This window comes from Coptis chinensis, chromosome 1, assembly GCF_015680905.1.
Source record: "Coptis chinensis isolate HL-2020 chromosome 1, ASM1568090v1, whole genome shotgun sequence".
In the NCBI taxonomy this organism is placed as follows: domain Eukaryota; kingdom Viridiplantae; phylum Streptophyta; class Magnoliopsida; order Ranunculales; family Ranunculaceae; genus Coptis; species Coptis chinensis.
In genome coordinates this window covers 25,356,454-25,377,789 of record NC_141456.1, presented here as the reverse complement: position 1 = coordinate 25,377,789, position 21,336 = coordinate 25,356,454, and the positions used below count along the sequence as shown (strand labels likewise).

The window sequence follows — 21,336 nt, the reverse complement described above, 5'->3', positions numbered from 1 at the left end:
CGGCTGGCGCTTAGCGCTAAGGCCTGTGGAAGGTTTGCTTTTTAGGTGCTTTTAACTTTACTACACTGGTTTAGTCCTTACCCCGCTACATATTTTATAATCTCTGCTACAAAGAAACTTGTAACACCAATACCATTTGTAATTCCATCAATTACTTGTCTATCAAAAAAATTAGTTAGTTCTGATAATCCTCTTATGGCTAGTTAAAGTTTTTGCATAAAAATGGTCTATGTAACCTCGATTATATGACCAATTATATATTACATTAGTGATCTGGTCTCTTATTTTACAATACCATCGTCAATTATTCCATATATATATTTATGTAATACATAGTCAATTATTCCATCTTCTCAAAACATGGTGAACCACACAGTAGTTCTATACACTTCACCAGCAATAGGCCACTTGATCTCGGCGGTAGAATTAGGCAAGCTCATACTCAAACACCATCCTTCTCTCTCCACCACAATTCTCATCACAACTCCACCTTACAACACTGGCTCCACTGCTCCTTACATCAAATATGTCTCTCATACTTGTCCATTAATCCATTTTTACTACCTTCCCATTATCAATCTTCCTTCCACCAATTCACCTCACAATGAAACTCTAGCTTTCGAGCTTCTTCACCTTAACAACCCATTAGTCCACCAAGCTCTTCAATCTATCTCTCATAACTCCACCGTCCAATCTTTCATCATTGACAGCTTTTGTACTCCTGCTCTTGATATTGGTATAAATCTCAACATCCCTACTTTCTACTTCTTCACCTCTGGCATCTCTGCTCTTTCTCATCTTCTTTACTTCCCCACACACACAAAGAAACTTGATGATCAAGACACCTATCTCGATTTCCCTAGATTGCCACGTATCTCAATATCTGATATGCCGAAACCGATGCTCGATCGTACTGATAAGGTTCATGAGTTCATCTTAAGTACGGCTACTCACATGCCTAAATCGCAAGGAGTCATAGTCAACTCGTTTGAATCGTTGGAACCACGAGCTTTGAAAGCGATATCGGAAGGCCTCTGTGTACCAAGATCCTTCATTTAAAGGACCCGAAGCTGTGCAAGGAACGCTGCACAGAGATCAAGGAAGAGAAACTGTGGTCCATTGATCCGCTGTAGATCAAGCAGATACTTCTCCTCACGAGTCTTATACAACTGTATGAATACAAAGAATCAATAAACGCATTCTTGTACACCAAAGAACATCTATCGCAGAAATTACTAAAGAAAGTTCATTTAACTAAATGACTGTTTACATGTCTGTTACTAGTAGTCTTCAGTTGCAGCAAATAACTTGTTGAAAATTATAAGATCCTCAGACTGAAAAACTTTAAAGCACCACAACCAAATGGCAAAAACTTAATGACTAGTGAAGAGTATGTAGATGATAGGGATGGTCTATTAGTAATTACTAACACTGTAGTACATCGTGCACCAACTAGAGCACTAAGCTAATTTTAACGACGAGATCTCCTTGACCAGGAGCTCTTCCAAACCAAAAGAATGAATAACCATCCAATGTCTGTATGCCTACCTTTCTTAAAGTCAACTAGCCAAACCTCTCAATACTATTTTTTAATAACGCCAAATGAAGGAAATAATGGACACTTATTTCATCCGAGCGGTTCAGTCAGAAAAGATCTTCAAAGCGGAAGCATCAATTGACATCCATCTGCTTTCGTAGAAGGAAGGAAAGCAATAATGCCCCTACCACCCCACCACAATCCAGATAAATTATTTCTTTCTGGTAAAAGTGAGATATCATCTATATCTTGAAGTCTACGAGTACAAGAAAAGGAAGAATAATGAGTCCAGACAAGTCCAGACAAGTAACTCTTAAATCTTAATCACCATCACCATATATCAGTAAAACCAAAGATTCCACCTAGCTACAAAATGTTCAAATGGGCATACAAAAGATTGCCTGGTCTTAACTATGATATCCTATGTGTGATGATTGGTCAAGGTTGGTTTTACCATAACGGAAGCTTAATCTCCCTCTTTCAGAATTAATACGACATTGACAAAAAGACCTGATATTTCTTCTTTGGTTTTGCAAATAACTCAGCGAAGTATGGTTTCCATGATATCTTGTAAAAATGAATAATTAAATAATAAAGACTGCATACCTGCACTTCAAACTTAACCACATTTGCTGATCTCATTAGAACACCATCATTTTCAACAATCGCAGATTCATCTCCAAAATAATCGTTACCTTGCACAAAATTCTTAAGCATGCCTTCATTAAAGCCTGGGAACCACCTGCACTTCATGTTATACTGCCCAGTCTTTTTCCATGCTACATTCAAATCTTGCAAAGCTTTGAGAACTTCCATCATTATTTCACGAGGATGGACTTGAGACTGTCAGATGAACCAAACAACACCATAAAGTATGAACCTATTAAAATTTCATCAGATAAGACAGCACCCCTGGCATGTTTTCACTACCTAACAGTAATGAAAATTATCATGCCAATCTTATCTGGGAGAGGGAATGAGTAAGTTTTCATCAAACAACCAGCCTATTTCACTTGGCCGAATTCGCTAGTAAAGGTAGCTAGTTTCTCATTGTTTGCATTTAAGAAGGCAGCATCTTTTTTTCTTCTCATCATCATTATTATTATTATTATTATTATTATTATTATTATTATTATTATCAGTAAAACGTAATAGATTGATATAAACACTTAGGACATTAGCAAGAAGCTAAAGACCTAAGACCATATAGCCCATAACCCTATTACACCTATAAACAACCAGAAACACACACCAACACACACAAAACAGTACAAGAAACTGAAAGTGCCAGAATCCAAAAAAGGCAAAAGCAAAGAGCACGCATAATTTCAATGACTTCCACCATGCCAAAACCAACTCCACCACCAACATAGCTACCCTTCGACTCTCCTGTAACCTGCCATCTTTCTCTTCATTTTTTTCATTGAGGAAGGCAGCATCAATCAATCAAGTACGGCACTTGAGTTGAGAAACTCAACGAGACAAAACAATCGGTTTACAAGACCTCTGAAATCAATTCTCTTTACTCTTTATATGGGTTTATAAGACCAGCCAGTTGGTAATCTAGTACATATGTTCGTGATCTTTATATCCACCATATGTCTCATGCTTTGGGAAAAAGGATTGCATTGAGATATGAACAAGATTGAAACAAACCTGAAGTCCAAGAGACCACTTTCTTTCAACAGGAAGTTGGGGTCTTAAACCATTTTCCTGATGATCCATATACCCTAGGATGCGATGTCCAACAGGTGAAGCAGCAGCTTCACTTGGATGTGTGCTGGTTAAATTGCTTTCCTGGGGGAAACACCCACAGAAGAAATTAGGAGATGACTCGAATATATCTGGTACATGCCACCTAAATTAAATACAAACGATGAGAGAAACTTGAGTTATCCATCAATCTGATTAGACAAATTAGTCTACAGATGGTGACCATCTAACATGTAAACTATACTAGTTCACCGTGAGTTGGAACATACTTGAATGTGGAAATTAGTTGGAAATATATGATCAAGATAATGGAATATTCCTAAAATAGTATGTCATGGACATACATACTTGATTCAAACCCAAACATTAATAATTAATTTGTAAAATCTACCGTTCAGGAGCTAATGAATTACAAAAGGGGAGTGCTTATCATGTCAAAAAACAAGTAACATCTCAGAATGAAAGATAGCATATGAGACAAAAAGATCCAATTAACAATGAGTGGCGTACTGGCATCAAATAAAGGTCTAACATATAGGATTCAGTTAAATTTATAGCTGACCTTTACAACCTCTTAGGAGAAAGGGATTGAGTGAATGAGTAAGGAGATAAAGAAACCCCACATTTGTACTCTTTTAGTTTTATTACTTTGAGGTAATTATGTTTATTCTGTGGATATCATCCAGTTTTATTTATCTCAGAAAGAAAAAAGTAGAGGCAGTGTCTTTTCAGAATCTTATGTATCCTGTTTATTGAACAGGAGATCTGTTTTATGCTAAAAGTTCTGGTTTGAAAAGCTATTTAGTATGGGAAGAAACAGTATATGGTGAATATGCAGTGTTCAACTTGCAGGAGGACAAGACTCAAATTTTCGCTCTGCCTCGGAGATGTCCTAAGTCCAATTCGACAAAAAATCGTAAATAGACCACAAGCCTCAGAGAATCACTTAAGGTATCATCAATATCATCAATCAGGTCAAGCGGCAGCGTGAGATTTCTTTTCCCAAATAAGACAAGTAATTTGTATACCAATATTTTTCTTTTGGATCATGCAAGAAAGAGCATACAAAACTAAAGACTAAAATGTAGCACTCTCTCTCTCTCTCTCTCTCTCATGGTGGAGATATCACATCCACCAAAATTCAGTCCTTAGTGGTGGAAGGAGTTCAAGGAGATACCATTTGGGTCATTTGCTTTTTCTTGGGAAGATATCATCCGAGATGCCTAATCACTGTTGTATTTCTGCGTTTCCTTCTTGTTGTCTTTTATTTTACGGTTCTTAGTAGGATATCTCATCCTATATTGTAATTATCTTTTATATAGTTTATATATATATTGATCGTTTACCTCTTCAAAAAAAAAAAAAAATCAGTCCTTAGTCCCCCTAACAAGTTCACTGTTGGGTGTCGAGTCATGGGTAAAATCATGTGTACAAAACCATGGGTACAATGATCCCATTATACATGGTCCTGTGGGCCCTACAAATTTGTGAAGCTTTTTATGAGTAATTTTGGCATCTCAGCTATCTGCTCTTATATTATTATCGTGCCATTGAAGTCTATACCATGGCTACACTATTGGCTGAGGCAGGTATCCCCCACCCACTAGTATATAAAATAAGCTAAGAACTACAAAATGATAAAAGGAAACTATACATTGAGAAAAAAACACACCATTGACTCCTGAAACTCAGCTCCAAGATAGCCGCTGGTAGCTCGGAAACGGTTATCCATAAGCAAATAATATGCAACGGTGGCCTGAAAAGGTTTCAACAAATTACACCAATGAAGTGAAAAAAAATATCAAGATCGCCATGAAACATCAGATAGTACCTCATTTTGTACTCTGCTGCGAAGAGATTCAGTTAATTGATTCCTGTCAAATCCCATCTTAATCACTTCCAGGAGAATGTCTTCGTCAATCTGAAATTACATAAATTGCAGCAATAAAATAACATCAGGATTACAGAGTGACTCAAAAGAAGGTAAACAACACAACTGTATCTGTCAGCAGTGGACCACTACATAAGTCATCCAGCAAAATTTATGAAAACTTCTCAGTGATTGGGTTTGAGTAAAACAAAATCGAGATTTACAAAAAAGATAGACAAATACTAAGAATGATTTCAGTATTAGATAAATTTAACAGATAGTCGTCTGAGTACACCATTACATACTTTACAGTTACAATTGACATTTCTAACATATATAGGATAAAACTTCGAGACAATATATTGAAGCTTATGCTACAATACTCTACAACGGCTTCTCTGTGTCATAACAAGTCGCACCGAAGAACTTAGTGAACATAAGACAAGCTTAAACAACAATTCCAAACATTAAATCAACACCCTGGAAACAAAAGCGAATTCGCAGATATCCATCCAGAACGGACATCTAAGTTTTCTGTTAGCATTCACAAGATACAAATATTAACAGTAAATCTCTCCGACCCCCTTTTCCTTGATAAATAGCTAAATGTAAAAACTATAACTGGTTGAGCTAGCAGTGCAAAGCATACATTTTTAGCCTGTTGCAGTGTATCTGGTGGAGGAACGGCTAAATAGCGTGGAAGATGAGCTTGGAACCATGTATGTTGACGGATTTCAGGAATAGTCATTCTTTTCATGGGGTCAACCACAAGCAACCTAGGTATCAGATCCCTTGCTCCAGCTGATAAATGGCTCGGAAGTGTATAAATTCCACCCTAAAGAACAGGATGGTGTAAATATAAGAAAATTAACTTCACCATGAACAGAAAAACAAACAGAGACAAAAAATTAAATAAATAGAGAATAATAATGATAACAATAATAGTAATAACAATAATAATAGTAGTAATAATAATAATTTGCTATTCATTTTGAACAGGATTCGTTTTGCAATTCAGAAAGGACTCGCTGCGCAATTTGTAGCGCGCTTGTTCTCTCCCTTTGTATAATTTATTATGGTTCAAAAAATAAATCTGCACTGCATAGATTACGAGGATTAGCTGCCTTTGAAAGAATATAAACCATAAAATGCCTGTAATTACTCCACAACGACCAACGTCTAGTATAACCTAAAAGATAATTCTAACGGTCCACCACATACTATGTATCCATAATTCCATACAGTCCCCACACTCAGCCAGGATAACAACAAACATGTCGAGATTGTCCCTCCAAAAAATGTGGAGATTTGTTTTCGACTGAGTTTCCCAGAATCCCATGAGGTCATCCATAGCACTGTCCATGTGGTACCAAAGCCCCTAGTACTGCTACCTGCAAGCGCCTAGCTGCTCTGTTCAGAAGGGATCTGCTTCCTTCATGCTTGACAAGGGCTGGGTATTACTTATTAGTATGTGATAAATCATCACCGTATCCAGTATCTAGGACAACTTTCTATAAATGTGGGACTAAAGGTTTGTGCTAGCATCACGACTATTTGGTGCCTTTCCAACATAACCCCCCTCCCTTTCTCTCGTTGGAGCTAAACCCATGGCCTGTCACAATCCACCTTCTTAGCAGGAGCCTTCCTCAGGTCTGGCATCTGTAATCACCCACCACAAAGTACGTGCTGATGCTACCCACTTAGCTACTCTGGACCTCCACCAGTATAAGGTTTTGTACCCAATAGGACTTCCCAAGAGGACACTACATCCTAGTACTCGTGCCTGAGCATGCTTAAGACTTAACTATAGAGTTTCTGCAGGACTTTCTTCCTTCGTACTTAAAAATTCCTCAAAAATACTATAATACATCATTAGAGTATCCACAATCTCGGACGACTTCTGGAAGGGGTACCAAACCTTGGAGCTACCATCATCATTAGAGTATCCACAATCTCGGACGACTTCTAGAAGGGGTACCAAACCTTGGAGCTACCATAAGTGGCTCTGGAGGTTTGGGGAGGATAGAGAGAGTCTCTGGAGGAAAGTTATTGTGTCTCGGTTTGGAGAAAGAAATGGGGGCTAGGAGAGCGGGCCTGTTCATACTGCTTATGGATGCGGAATATGGAAATAGATTCAGAAGGTCAGGAAGTTTTTTCTCAGGAACATTGGCTACAACCTAGGTAGTGGGGATAGTATCCGCTTTTGGGAGGATGTTTGGTTGGAGGAGAGAACTCTGATGATGGCGTTACCTCGGTTATATGCTCTATCTGACTCAAAGAATAAACCAGTTCGCTGGTTCATGCGGGAAGATAATGGTTCGATTGCTTGGAACCTTGGGATATATGGGGCTCTCTGTGACAGGGACATTGCTAGTGTGGTTGCTCTTATAGGGAAGTTGGAACTCATTCCTAATGTGAGACCGGATAGAGATAAAAGACTGTGGCTCATCGACAAGAAGGGAATTTTTTCTTGTAGATCATTTTATTTCATCCTTCATTCAACGCTTCAATGTCCAGGTATGAGAGTGTTGCATGATTTCCCGAGTCATATTATATGGTGTTCTAAAGTCCCTTTGAAAGTTGCTTTCTTTGTATGGTGTGCATCTCTAAACAAGATTCTGACTGTGGATAATCTTAAGAAAAGGCGTATTAAAGAGATGCTTATTAATTTCTGCCCTCTGTGTTTGAGGGATGGTGAGTCATCCTTCTTAGCTGTCCTTTTTCTTGGAGTATTTGGTGTTTCTTTCTCTCGGAATCAGGCATTTCGTGGGTATGCCCTAAGTCGGTGAAGGCTTTACTAGCATCATGGCATTTGGATGTCTACTCTCGTAAAGGGAGACGCGTATGGAATATGCTACATTTTGCTATCTTATGGGGGGCATGGCTAGAGAGGAATAACCGCATTTTTGAGGGGGTGTCTTTGCCTAGGGAGAAGGTGGTGTTAACCATCAAGGCGCTACTTTGCTTCTGGCTGCGCATTTATGATGAGTTCCGGACGGTACCTTTTGAGAATTATGTCTGTAGATGGGAGTCCATTATGCTATGAGGACTCCCATTGAGGTTTTTCGTTTTGTTTTTTTCTTTGGTTTCTTTCCTCTTTGGTTCTTTTCACCGTTCATATTGTACGCATAAGGATATCTCATCCATTTTTCTTTTATTTTTAATATATTCACCTTTACCGAGCAAAAAAAAAAAACCACTTGTGATTTAAGTGTTTTCCCATGTATCACAATAAAGTATGCAACGTTACCAACACCAAACCATATAACTATAGCGAACTGAATTACATGTCATGGTAGTCGATATTTTTTAAAAAAATCTGAAAAAAATTTATGGATGGGAACAAGCGATAGACATTCGCCAAAAACATAGTCAACATAGGCAATTGGGACTGACTGAACGGTTGGAGATAACATGAATAAAACACTTTTAAGTACCATTCTGCTCCAAATGCCTGAGTTGAGGTGGGGGTGGGGGACTACATTGTATAAATTGTACCATTCATGTACCTATAACGAGGATGGAACAAAATGCATACCAAACGGAGCACATGTCTAATAGGATATATGTACCAAACATCCGTGGGGATGCTAGCGGGGCACACCTAGTATAACACCACGTATCAGCATTGTTTCAGAGAGGAGCAACAAAGTATATCAAATTAACCACAACTCCACCAAGTGAGCAGTGGAAGACAGACGGCTAACAGCCTCTCAAGGGAATAACACACCAAAGAAGTTACGATCTGGGAGCAAAATCAGCAAAACAAATTCACTTAATCAAGTTTTAGCAGGGAATGAATGCCCGGCTTCCTTAGACTACTTCTCAAGTAAAGCAACACAGGAAACAAAAACAAATGTAGTAACTGAATAGATAAATGATCCATAAGGCACCTTGCTAAATAACTTTTTAAGTTTTTATATAGGGTCGGGTTCTAGGGACATATATTTTTGACATAAATTCACTCATGTGCCCAACCACACGATCTCAAAGATTTAATGATGGACACATTGCCACGTGGCGAGCCACAAGGGTGATTCTCTTGTTTTTGAACTCAGCTTAGTCAAGCTAATCCCAACAAACCGCACAAACCAGGACCACCCTCCATTCACTTAGTCTTCTTCTTGCTCCTGTTGCGCTTTCTCTTTTCTTGTTCTCTTTCTCACTTAAAACAATAGTTCTGTACTCCTTTACCGACCAAGCAGGCAGTGCAAGCAACAAGGTGACTCATGGACCACGCAGAAGCTTCACGGCTCAAAGGCATTTTTTTTTTTACAAATTCAGCAATATTACTAAATAGATTGTACAGCAAAATCCTCAAACTCAAAGTAACAATTGTTTAATTTTCCCATTGGAACCCTATTTTTGCCAAGCCTATATAAAGTATAATCACAATTCTTAATCAGAATATATTGGAAATTCGAAAGGATAAAGAAATATAACTTGTGAATAGAGGGGCCAACATTAAATAGGGGAAAAACAGGATCGATCTATGGTTTGGAGTTTTCTAGATTGGAATTGGATTTGTAGGAGCTTGGGTAATGAGGTATCAGGGCATGGGTTTAAAGTGACCGATTTTATGTAAGGAAGAAAAGAAATGGGTAATCTGTTTAGTAAGAAATCAAAACAGTTGAACAAAGGCACTTTGTAGAAAAATGTAAACCCATAATTACCTAAGAAATCTGGTAATAAAAAAAAGCGGTCCTCCTTATCTTATCCAGAAAAACACGTCCATTGTATTCATTTGGAGATTATGAGGAAGACTGGGGGGAGTTTTTTCAGTTATGGGCCATTTATTTTTGCCTCTTATAAGACACCAAGATCTTAAAACCTCTTAAAACCTCTTCTAAGAGGTGGACCACTGATTTTGGACATTTTTTTTGTTTGTTTTTTCGCCTCTTAGAAGAGGCATTCTACTAGAAATTTCTTATAAGAGACTTCAATTTTATATGTACCAAAATTGGTTCTACTTCAATTCTATAAGTCTTATAACTTGGAAAATGACTCAAACGCACCCATATACCTCTAGCCCCCATTTCTCTCTTCTCCCCTTTTCACTATCTTCTTCTCCAAATAACTCCACTGCCCTAGCCGCCACTCACCCTTCCAAATAACTCCAGCTCCACCACCGCCACCACCATGCTATTAAGGTAATTTTCTAATTATCAAAATTGATTTGAAACCGAAAATCAAATGTTATGCTTATTTAAAATTAATCAATTCAAGTTAAATGTGACGTAAAGCATGGTCATATTTGTCAAATAACCATTTATAGGATGTTGTGGATTTTCTTTTTCTTTTTTTACAAGTGCTTATAAGAGAAACTTAAATTGAAAAACAAACCAATTTATAAGATATGGTCCTATAAGACCTTCTTATAACTTAACCCAAAAACACCAATAGCCCCTCAGAATGGATGAAATCCCAGAATGGTAGCTTGCACAAAAAACTCGCAACTAGTCTCCTCGCGGTTTGATTAACTCGGTCCTTTTCGAATTGATTTTGGTGTTGTCGAAAAACAGATAAGGCAAGATGAGGAACTGAGGAAGAAGAAGACTCGACTACCAAGGTGAATGGTAGGCAAGGTGTGTGCATTTGTTGCAGTTAGCTTGGCTAAAGCTGAGTTTGAAAACTAAGAGAATCACTCTTTTGGCTCACCGCGTGGCAATGTTTCAATCGTTGAATTTTTAAGATCATGTGGTTGGGCACATGAGTGAGTTTATATGTCAAACATATATGTCCCCAGATCCTGAACCTCCTATACAATGTTTGGGTTCTCTACTATGGTGGTACGCATGCTCAATTTCAATATCAAAGAAACCTTGATTTTACCAACTACTTAAGACAAATATTGTAGGGTCAACAAGCAGTAGACCTCACTAATAAGACTTGCTGGAGCAAAAAAACATTGGCAGTAAAGCAGCACAGAGACCTTAAAAAACGCATTATGAGTGTGCGACAAACACCCAAATATCAATCTCATCAGACAATCTTGAAGTAAAATGTAATGCATGTGGCAGCACAAAGATAACTCCAAGAAAATCAATGAAGGTTCCAGAGAAAAATCCCTCAGCCAAAGGCAAATTGAGTAATTAGATGCCTGCTGTAACAGTACAAGTAAAACTGGAAGGCGCAAACAGTAAAAAACGAACCTTGGCATAAACGATGCGGAAAGAAGGAGAGGATGATGATATATTTTAAAGTGGACTCGCAGATACAGTATATGTCATAAAAGAAGCTTCAAAGTGGGGATATCCAATCGAAACATAATTTGACCACCTTTGCAGTATATGGTGATAAGAAAGTGGTCTTAGTCATACTGGTACAGTATAGAAAGAATTTGCGAAAAAGAAATACATCAACCCATAATACAATATTGCAAACAATGATACTACAGTCCTATTTTAGGTCAAATATTAATATAATCTATATACTTCATAGAACATACCTTTATTTTCTTGAACAAGTTCGGAATGTTCTCGTCATCGAAAGGAAGAGTACCACAGAGGAGCGCATACAGTATAACACCACAGCTCCAAACATCTACTTCAGGCCCCGCATATAACTTGCCGGAAATAACCTGCACAAAAGATTAAATGTTTATAACATATTACTTCAACCATTAGCACCGAAAGTAGCTAAAAAAACATTTAAAAGCCATCATTATTTCCAGGATCTTGAGTATTCAAGCCATACCTCAGGTGCAGCATAATTTGGACTTCCACAGCTTGTCTTTAGAAAGTGGCCATCCCACATGATGTTGCTCAAGCCAAAGTCGGCTATCTTCACATTAGATCTCGAATCCAAGAGAAGGTTTTCTGGCTTAAGGTCCCGATGAACGACCATGTTTCTGTGGCAATACTCCACACCAGAAATTATCTGTTTTCAACAAAGTTACACTGAAAAAATGAGTAAACTTTCTATGGTACACTTGCGGAATAACAAAAGTGACATTGTAAATTGCCACAAAGGATATAGTATGTCCACCTGCTGAAAGAAGTTGCGAGCTTCATCCTCCTGCAACCGACCCTTTTCTACAATGTAATCAAACAACTCTCCAGACTTCACATCCTCCATTACAACGTAGATATCTGCCTGTGTCTCTATAACCTCATAAAGTCGTATGATGCGTGCAAAAAAAAAACATAAAGTCGTATGATATGAGGATGCATGAATAATCTCAATATTTTAATTTCTCGCCTCACTGCAGGCATCAAACACAAGGTTCATTACAACGAACCATAGAGAAATTTAAGGTTAGAATACATGCATCAGTTTGTAATAAGTTCATAGTCATCAGGTTATCAGAGTCGAGGTTAAGCTTCATTAGGAACTAGTGTTTAACTAATGTTATGACCCTTTCATTTTCCGAACTCCATGAAACGGAAATTACGATACAAACTGAAAAACATCACATACCCAAATGGGAGAGGTAAAAAAATTTAAATAAAAAATGAGATCCTAATAGATCAATAAATTATTCAAGAAGTGTTGGTCCGTAAAAGTCATTGGTATGAGTGTCTTTGACGAAGCTGTAGCTATGAGTATCTTTGAATAAAAATAAAATGAACCTTTAATCATCTGTGTTAAGAAGTCAGAAGTGTACATTTTCACAGCACCATAGGGTACATGAATGTTTTGCGGTATAGTAGGGGTACCTTTCTCTTCCATTTCCATGTTCTTTATCTTGCGGCGGTTAAGGATCTTGATAGCAACCTTGTGCCCTGTGAGCGCATGCTCTGCAATTTTTACCTTACCAAATGAGCCTATTCCAAGGGTCTTCCCTAGCTTATAATTTTGTAAAACTGTATCAGCACTACTGCCCACTCTGCCATATGGTCCATCCATTCTTTTTCTACAAAGACATGCAAAGAGAGTTTAGAACAAGAGTGATAAACTTGGTATATAGTAGTGTCGTATTGTGTTATTGTGTGTTGCACATGTTCTCAAATCAGACTAATTAGTTAACGAAATGCATCAGGTTTCCACAAAATCTCATGCTTCCTAACGTCACTTTTTTCCACCACAATTTGCATGTTGAATAGTTAATCATAATTTGGACTATGGATTTAAAGAGAAAAGAAACTTCAGCTTTTCACAATATGCTAAATGTAGCATACGACTCTTTTCTTCTTTAGTTTAAAGTTCTAAGCGTGCTTTTCAGTCCAAGAAATTTTCACTCTTGTTCTATCACCCACTATTGGGGAAAAAAATAAATAACAAAAATTCCACAAACACTAAAAGTAACAACAAATCAGAGCCACAACCAATAACTGAAGTTCGACAGTTTTCTCATCCAAATCAAAGTCTACTTTCCCCAATTACAAGAACGAACCAAACTTAGGCGTTCTTGTCCAGTTATCCTAGATAAAAGGCGACACCCACTTGCGAAGCTTACAATTGCTCTTAAAGAAAACTGAAGAAAATATTGTCATGCTTGATCAACACAAATGTGATCACCTTCTACAGAAAACAAAGCAAATCACTCCGTTTCATATAGTATAGTATCACCAATGATACCTGACTTTGAAATAGATACATCAAACGGAAATGGAAAAGAAACGGATACATTAAATAGAAACAAATAAACATAATAAGCACACTCAACTGCATAAATATAAACTCAATCGCCGTCTTCTCCAGGAGGAAGATTTCCCATCCTATTCCATAGATGCCACATGAGGTCTGTTTTCAACCTACTATGGATATCCTTTGAATTATCTCGTTGTACGCCCGTTACCCAATGAGATAAAACGAATTTTCGTTCTTCTTGAGTTTGTCCTTCCTCAGCCGACTCAATATCAGGAATGTATTGCCTAATGTCCTCTCCATGTTCATCTTCCATAATCATGTTGTGTAAGATGATACATGCTCTCAGAACAGTAACCATAATCTCCAAATACCATAACTTGCAAGGACTCCTTAAAAAAGCCCAACGACCCTGTAAGACGCCAAAAGCCTGTTTGATATCCTTTCTTGTAGCTTCATGTTTCTTTGCAAAGTACTTTTGTAATTGATTAGAAGGCCTAGAGATAGTTTGTATAAGAGTAGGATCTTCGGGATATATACAATCAGACAGGTAATATCCCATATCATAATGATGACCATTTACCACAAAATTGCAAGGATGGGTTGTACCATTGACTGATTCACCAAACACTGGCGATCGATCCACTCCATTGAGGTCGTTATGTGACCCAACCATTCCAAAGAAGGTATGACAGATCCATAGGTCTTGTGTGGCGACTGCTTCTAGAACAACTGTTGGAACATGATCGTGACCAACCCATGAAGGTGGACAGTTCTTCCATCGCCATTGCATGCAACCAATACTTCCCAACATACCAGGCCATCCCCGTTTCTCCGACTCAGCAAGCAAACGCTCTACATCCACCTGATTTGGTGCCCGTAAGTATTCCGCACCATACAATTTAACAATGGCATCACAAAAATATTTCAAACATTCATGACCCGTAGAGTCAGCAATATCCAACTGATCACCTACTCGATCATCCGGAGAACCAAATGCAAGAATGCACAAAGCAACAGTTACTTTCATTTTCGGAGGCAATCCCAACTTCCCCGCCGCATCAATTTTTTGCTCAAAGTACTCCACACTTTTTTTTTTTTTTTTATTAGTAAGCCTGTTTTAAATGAGATTAGTAACTCTTTGATACTGGCGGGATTCGAACCCGAGACCTCTGGTATCATCACCCAAAGTTTTTACCAAACCATTCAAAACACAAGTAAACAACTTCTTGGACATACGAAACCGACAACGAAAATGATAATCATCAAAAACCGGATTGGGAACAAAATAATTATTCTCCAACTGATCCAAAGTCTCCTTGTAATTCCTAGGCTTAAATTTCCTACCAGGCTTGGACCCGCCGTGCTCGCATTTCATAGACTCCACTTCTAATTGTTGCATTAAACGCAAATGGTGTTTAATAAGTGGTAACCCAAGTGCAATAGAGTCGCCATTACTATCTACCGAAGTCGTCAAGATGACGGCGAAGAAGACACTATGATTCGTAATTAGGCCACTCTTCATCCATATCCTCTAATCTAAAAAATAATAATGCTTCGAGATTCGTGTAAATAGAACATTACAAATTGTTAGATGATTATATTCATACATTACAAATAAAACTATATAGTAAAAAAGAAATTAATTAGTGTGGTGAGGGAGCTTACGTACGGATTAGAGAGAGAAAACGTTGTCGGTCTTAATTTTAACCAAAATTCTATAGCAACACACACTTTTGAACCGAATGAGTGAACAAACTGATGTGGCACTCATCAGGCAGGGGTGCGTGTGTATTTTTCCAAGAAGTACTGCAAATCAAGGTCTCTTGCTTGCCACGTCAGTGTGTTCACAAGTTTCGGTTTATTTTTTGTGTTGCTGTAGAAAGACTCATTTTGGTTTACTGCAATTTTAAGTTGAAACTGGATTTTGCTTTGAAAATTTAATTGTTATGTGAGGGCAGTCAACAAAAATTAACATTGAGGGGCCGTTTGGTAACTATTATGGTAATCCATTATATGACAAATAATGTATGATGAGTTCCATAATTGATTTTGGATATGAAAAAAATTGTTTGGTAAAAAATTTTAGAAGCCATTATCTCATTCTCATAAACAAAATGAGATAATCCAATCTAATAAAACATAAACAAAAAAAAAATAGCTTAAAGAATGAGAAACAAAAATTATGGACTTTTCCTTTTGAAATGAGTTGTCATATTTTTATTATCTTTCGTTTTTGGTAATTTCAATTCTCTTTCCAATTTTGGTTTGGTCATTAAATCAATAATTGATTTGTATTTAGTTGTTTGATATCATTTCTTCCGTAAATGTTTTATCTAAAAATTATTTGTGTTAGAATTGCTTTTAGAAATATAATTATTTCTCACTGAAAACACAAAAATTGGACCGAATTATAGAAACACACTGATGTGGCAGTAGATACCACATGATTTCTAAGTGTTTCGTTATTTTCCTCTCACATGCAAACCAACCCAACTCCCAATAGAAGAGATTGATGACTTGATCATAAAGAAGAGTTTTCTTTCTTGTCGCTTGACAAAGAAGTTCACAGAGCCAGTTTGAAGTGTGAATTACGGGAGCTTATGAAAATAAAAGAAATATCATGGAACCAAAAATCTCGCACTAAATACTTCATAGAAGAGGAGAATAATACTGTTTTCTTTCATAAAACTACGAATGCTATGAACAAATCTAATAGCGTTAGCACATTGTTTGTTGATGGTGTGGAGGTGAGAGACAAAAAATGCATCAGGGAGCACATTGTTAAATACTATGAAAATCTTTATTCAAAGACCCTCTAGTGCAACCTGAAATGGCTGGAGTGGAATTTAATAGTATCACAGATTACCAGGCCATGACTTTGGATGCAGACTTTCTTGAAGATGAAGTAGTCTCAAAGAATCAATGAGTTGGGAGGAGACAGAGCTCCGGGACCAGATGGGTTCTAAATGGGTGTCTTTAAAAGGTGCCGCATATTTTTAAATCTGACTTCATGGTCAGTAGTGGTATTTCAGAGAACTCGACTATGGATAGAAGGAATAACTCTACCTTCATCACACTCATACCTAAGAAAACCAGCACCACATCCTTAATAGACTTTTGACCAATTAGTCTTGTTGGAGGGATATACAAGATAATTTCAAAAGTTCTTGCTACTAGAATTAGGGGTGTACTTCCATTCATTGTTTCTCAACAACAATGCGCCTTTGTGGGAGGTATACAGATTTTAGATGGGCATTTGATCGCTAATGAGTGCATCGATACTCGTCTAAAAAACAAAGAAAATGGTATCTTGTATAAGGTAGATATCTCAAAAGCGTATAACCGTGTTAATTGGGAATTTCTACATTACTTGCTTAGAAGGATGGGTTTCGATGTAAGATACATAAACTGGATTATGACGCGTGATAACATGATTAAATTAGATTGAAAGATAGTAGATAAAGGATAAAGGGGTGAAACAGTAAATAGATTACTTTCAAATATCATAGGATAAAAGGGAGCAGTCGTGTTCGATCCACTCTTGTTCCTTACATACTTAAATGCGAATCTAGACTAAATAAACTAATTTACTAATGAGAGTAATATTTTTATACTATGAAAACAATAAACTAAGATGCTAAAACAGTGATTTAAATTATATGATAAGGATATAGAGAGGGGTAATCCACCACGCAATTCAATTGACTATTATAGTTGTCGAATTGCTTGTTTGATCCCTATTGAATACCAAATTATTTCTAATCAAGACTTCATTAGCATGAGAGATAAGCACCCCCCACAAATCTCTTTGATGGGGTTTCTAATCTCTAGTTCACCGTTATAGTTCTATCTTTAGAATCTCACAACAAATTGCCAAATATCGAATCTTTTGATGCAACGTATGAATCTCATTCAGCTTACATGCGAGTAGATTGTGAGGAGGTAATTTGGGTTGACAACAATAAATCTCGAGTTTCATTGTTTTCTAGTACTTGGTTATAATGAAAGCTTTAACTTATTAATTATTTGCGTTATCATTTTGATATATTTGATAGTTCTACAAACTCATTTTCGCTTAGTCAGTTTTGTTTGCCGATATTGTTTAGTCTACTTTAGTTGTATACATTGGTATTCTATCAATCTCAAGAACATTTAAGTCAAGCGAGTAATGTTTGTTTTGGTTTGCTTATGATAGGTAAGTTTAAGTCATGCTTTTCTTTTTATTATTTCTTCGAAGTATCAATCTTTCTAACCTTATGTACTAATGTGTCTACCCTTTGTAACAGTTTTCTATGGATCCATAAAGGGATATCCAAGCACCTAAGAAAAGAAAGAGGAGACATAAAAGGGGTTTTTAGGTTTTGGTCCTCCTAATAATAAAGTAATTAGGCTTTGGTTTAACAATGATCGATTATTAGGTTTTGGTCCTCCTAACCGTGAGTTGACCGTGAGTTGACTTGGTTGACCATCACATATTTTGCTATTACCCACAATACCCTTATGAGGTCAATGTTGACCGAGTTGACCATCTCCAATTACTCTATAACGAGTTATACATTACCTCATGGATGAAAACAAGGAACAATAAATGGCTGAACCCAAATCCATGCATACTGAGGGTTACGCAAATATTATACGAGGTTTGTTTATTTCTTATTTTAATTGATCTAAAACACTGCACTGTTATCATTAGATGTTTTTGCACTTTGTTCCAGTTAAAGTAGAAAGAATTTTGTAAGTTTGCATCATAGCATGAACACAGAGATAATGGAAGTTAAAGGATTATTTATGGAAAACTCACCCAATGTTCTCTCGCACCGAAAGGTTCTCAAAAGCAACTCCAAAGAACCTTGTGAGACATAATTGCGGGGCCACCATCGTTTCCTGGATTGATAGTAGCATCAATCGGATAGCCATGAGATGGGTTGCGCCATGGACATACTGTGTTGGTTCAACTCTGGAAACAACGCCTTTAGTGATAGAGATACTATCTCTACCTTGAGGGTAGCCAACAACAGCTACAACTTCCTACAAGAAAGGTGTATAGGATCTATTGATGACATATGGAGTCAGAGGTACAAAAGGGTCGTACGCAGAGTTGCGAAGAGGAGACATGATGCAGCGGATCAGGTCCGCGGTAATCTAATTGCAGAGAACTGCCATATAGGGAGTGGGACAGGTGGAGAGCTGAAGGGCGCATGATGGAGAGGAGATGAACGAACCTGATGAGAAGGGAAGTTAGGAAAAAAGAGAGTATAAAAAGAATAGAGAGAGAAAAAGAGAGTGGTCCATTAGGTTGTAATTTTTTGAGTATACATTTTGGCACCGTTTGTGGGAAGAGCGAGATAAAATGGCCACCATAACAAAAAAAGGGAGTAGGAAGACCTAGAAAAGAAACTATTCGAGAGGTAGTAGAGGAAGTGGTGAGCGAAGAAAGAGAGGTGGGTGGAGAGGAAGACATATCTGATGTGGTGGCAGACGCCACCAGACTTATGCAAGAAGAAATAGTCAGGTTGAGGAACGAGAACAACGAGTTGAGAAAGGAAAGAGACACCGCACAGGAAGACATGGAACGTGGGGATCTTCGGGGCAGTGAGATGGAAGGGGAAAATGAGGAATACCAGCCCCGGGGAGTAGATCCAGTAGAGGGCATCACGCTGGAGGTAGTACAAGCAATGATTGAGAAAGATAGAGAAGTGAACCGTGCGGTTGAAAAAGTGAACCAAAGTGCTGCTCAAAAGGAGGTTGCTAACCTCAATAAGAATCCACTGGCGGATTCAATCTGGAATTTGGAGGTACCTAAGAGATTCAGTCAACCGAGATTTGAAAGGTATGATGGGAAGGGCGACCCAACTGATCATTTGCATCACTTTAGACAACAGATGCCATTGTGGCAGGAAAGTAAGTATGATGGACTGCGCTGCATGATGTTCCCTGCAAGCCTTAAGGGGGGAGCCTCGGATTGGTATTACCGCTTATCTTCGCGGAGCATCAGTAGATTTGAAGAGCTAGAGCGTGCCTTCGTGGACCATTTCATCCACCAGAAAAGGAGGGTAGTGGATATCGCGGCCTTATTCAACATCAAATAGAGGTCAGCGAAATCGTTAAGGGAATTTCTGTGTAGATTCAAAGAAGAGACCCTGAGGGTGGAGAATCTGGATGAGCATACAGTGGTCATTGCATTTCAGCACGGCTTGAGGCAGGGGACTAGGGTCCACGAGTCGGTGTCCAAAATCGAAATCACCACTCTGCATGCTCTGTACCCAAAGGTAGAAAAATATATTCGGTACGAGGACATAATGCAAAGAAATGCGAGGGAACAAAAGAGATCTGGGAAGGCAGTGCAGGCGGTGGACAAAGATGATTGAAAAGATAGGGGCAAGAGAGAAGAGAGAGAAGGGGGATTCTACAGAGGGGAAAGTCGTGGACCCGAAAGAACTGGAGATCGGAACAGGAGAGATATTCACGAAAGAAAGCCATATCGTGAGATAGAACAAACACCTCTTAACAGGCCATTAGAGGAAATATTGCCACTTATCAAGGGGTTGCAGCATTATGAAGGACTGCGGAATACACCTGGAGAGATAGAGGGGAAACCTTTTTGTGCCTATCATCAGATTAGGAACCATGCCACTAACGAATGTTATGCTTTGAAGTGGCTGGTGGAAAGAATGATTGAGAAGGGGATGCTCAGAGAATATGTCGCGGAGGTTCGTCATGCAGAGAGAGGGCAGGCTCCTGCTAGGATCTTGGGAACAATAAATGTCATTTACAGTGGAGAGACACTCGGCAGAAATGCCCACCGAGACAAGATAAGAAAGACAGCGAGCTTACAGCAGGTAAATGAGGTGGCAAGCATGCCGTGGTTAGTGTTGGGAACCACGATGGGTGAGGGAAACATAATGTTCACACCAAAAGACTTGGAATCAATAATTTCGCCGCATGAGGATGCTTTGGTGATTACCATAGCAATGGGTAATTATCTAGTGAAGCGGGTGTTGATAGACTACGGAAGTTCGGTAGATCTGTTATTTAAAGGGGCCATGGAAGAGATGAACATAGATAGAGATCAATTAAAGGTTCCTCAGACCAATTTGTATGGCTTCAATGGTAGCATGACAGAGCCTATGGGGGAGTTAACGTTACCAGTAACAGCAGGTTCGACGACGGTATTCACCAGGTTTATGGTGGTAGATACTGGGTCCCAATATAATGTCATTCTAGGGAGAAGATGGATTCATGAAATGAAGGTCATTCCGTCGACCTATTATCAGATGATCCGCTTCCCCGCGAGGGGGGGGGATGTACGAAATAAGGGGAGATCAAGTCGCCGCGCAGAATATACACCAGGTGACGGTAAAAAATATGGTTCGTGGAACAGGAGGGGAAAAACCGACACGCGAGAAAGGAGAAGCATAGCAATTACAGGAGGCGGACTTGACTGAAGGATACGAGTCTCCTCAGGGACCGAAAACTTTGGATGAGATTGAGATCGTGAACCTTGGGGTGGGAGAGGAAGAGAAGTTTACTTCGGTCGGATCGGACTTGCCAGAGGAATGGAAAATCAAGCTGGTACAATTATTGACAGAGAATGCTGACATATTTGCATGGGCGATTGAAGATATCATAGGGATAGATCCAGATTTTGCTTGTCATCACTTGCATATGAAAGAAGATGCAAAGC

At 38.3% G+C, this 21,336-nt stretch overlaps 2 protein-coding genes across 2 annotated transcripts; both read right to left on the bottom strand.

The window, feature by feature from the left end:
* Window positions 1-209: 209 nt before the first annotated feature.
* On the bottom strand, window positions 210-13,866 carry LOC147523132 (SNF1-related protein kinase catalytic subunit alpha KIN10-like). Its single transcript, XM_086597217.1, has 12 exons — window positions 13,729-13,866; window positions 12,779-12,975; window positions 12,266-12,324; window positions 12,108-12,230; window positions 11,817-11,999; window positions 11,569-11,700; window positions 5,770-5,955; window positions 5,082-5,171; window positions 4,923-5,006; window positions 3,194-3,334; window positions 2,144-2,380; window positions 210-1,169 (listed from the first exon to the last, which is right to left on the bottom strand). Exons 1-12 carry the CDS (start codon window positions 13,731-13,733, stop codon window positions 1,056-1,058), a joined length of 1,551 nt encoding a protein of 516 aa, XP_086453343.1. The 5' UTR covers window positions 13,734-13,866; the 3' UTR covers window positions 210-1,055.
* On the bottom strand, window positions 13,744-14,679 carry LOC147523131 (uncharacterized). The gene has a single exon (XM_086569666.1). The coding sequence runs from the start codon at window positions 14,677-14,679 to the stop codon at window positions 13,744-13,746; it is 936 nt and encodes a 311-aa protein (XP_086425792.1).
* Between the last annotated feature and the right edge of the window lie 6,657 nt (window positions 14,680-21,336).

Bases quoted from the DNA above. Each gene is read 5' to 3' on its own strand.
- LOC147523132 (XM_086597217.1), bottom strand. The intron at 12,000-12,107 runs GTGGACATACTA...TGTTGAAAACAG, and splicing joins CTCGCAACTTCTTTCAGCAG to ATAATTTCTGGTGTGGAGTA. The intron at 5,172-5,769 runs GTATGCTTTGCA...ATGTAATTTCAG, and splicing joins CACTGCAACAGGCTAAAAAT to ATTGACGAAGACATTCTCCT.
- LOC147523131 (XM_086569666.1), bottom strand. From the start codon at position 14,679: ATGAAAGTAACTGTTGCTTTGTGCATTCTTGCATTTGGTTCTCCGGAT.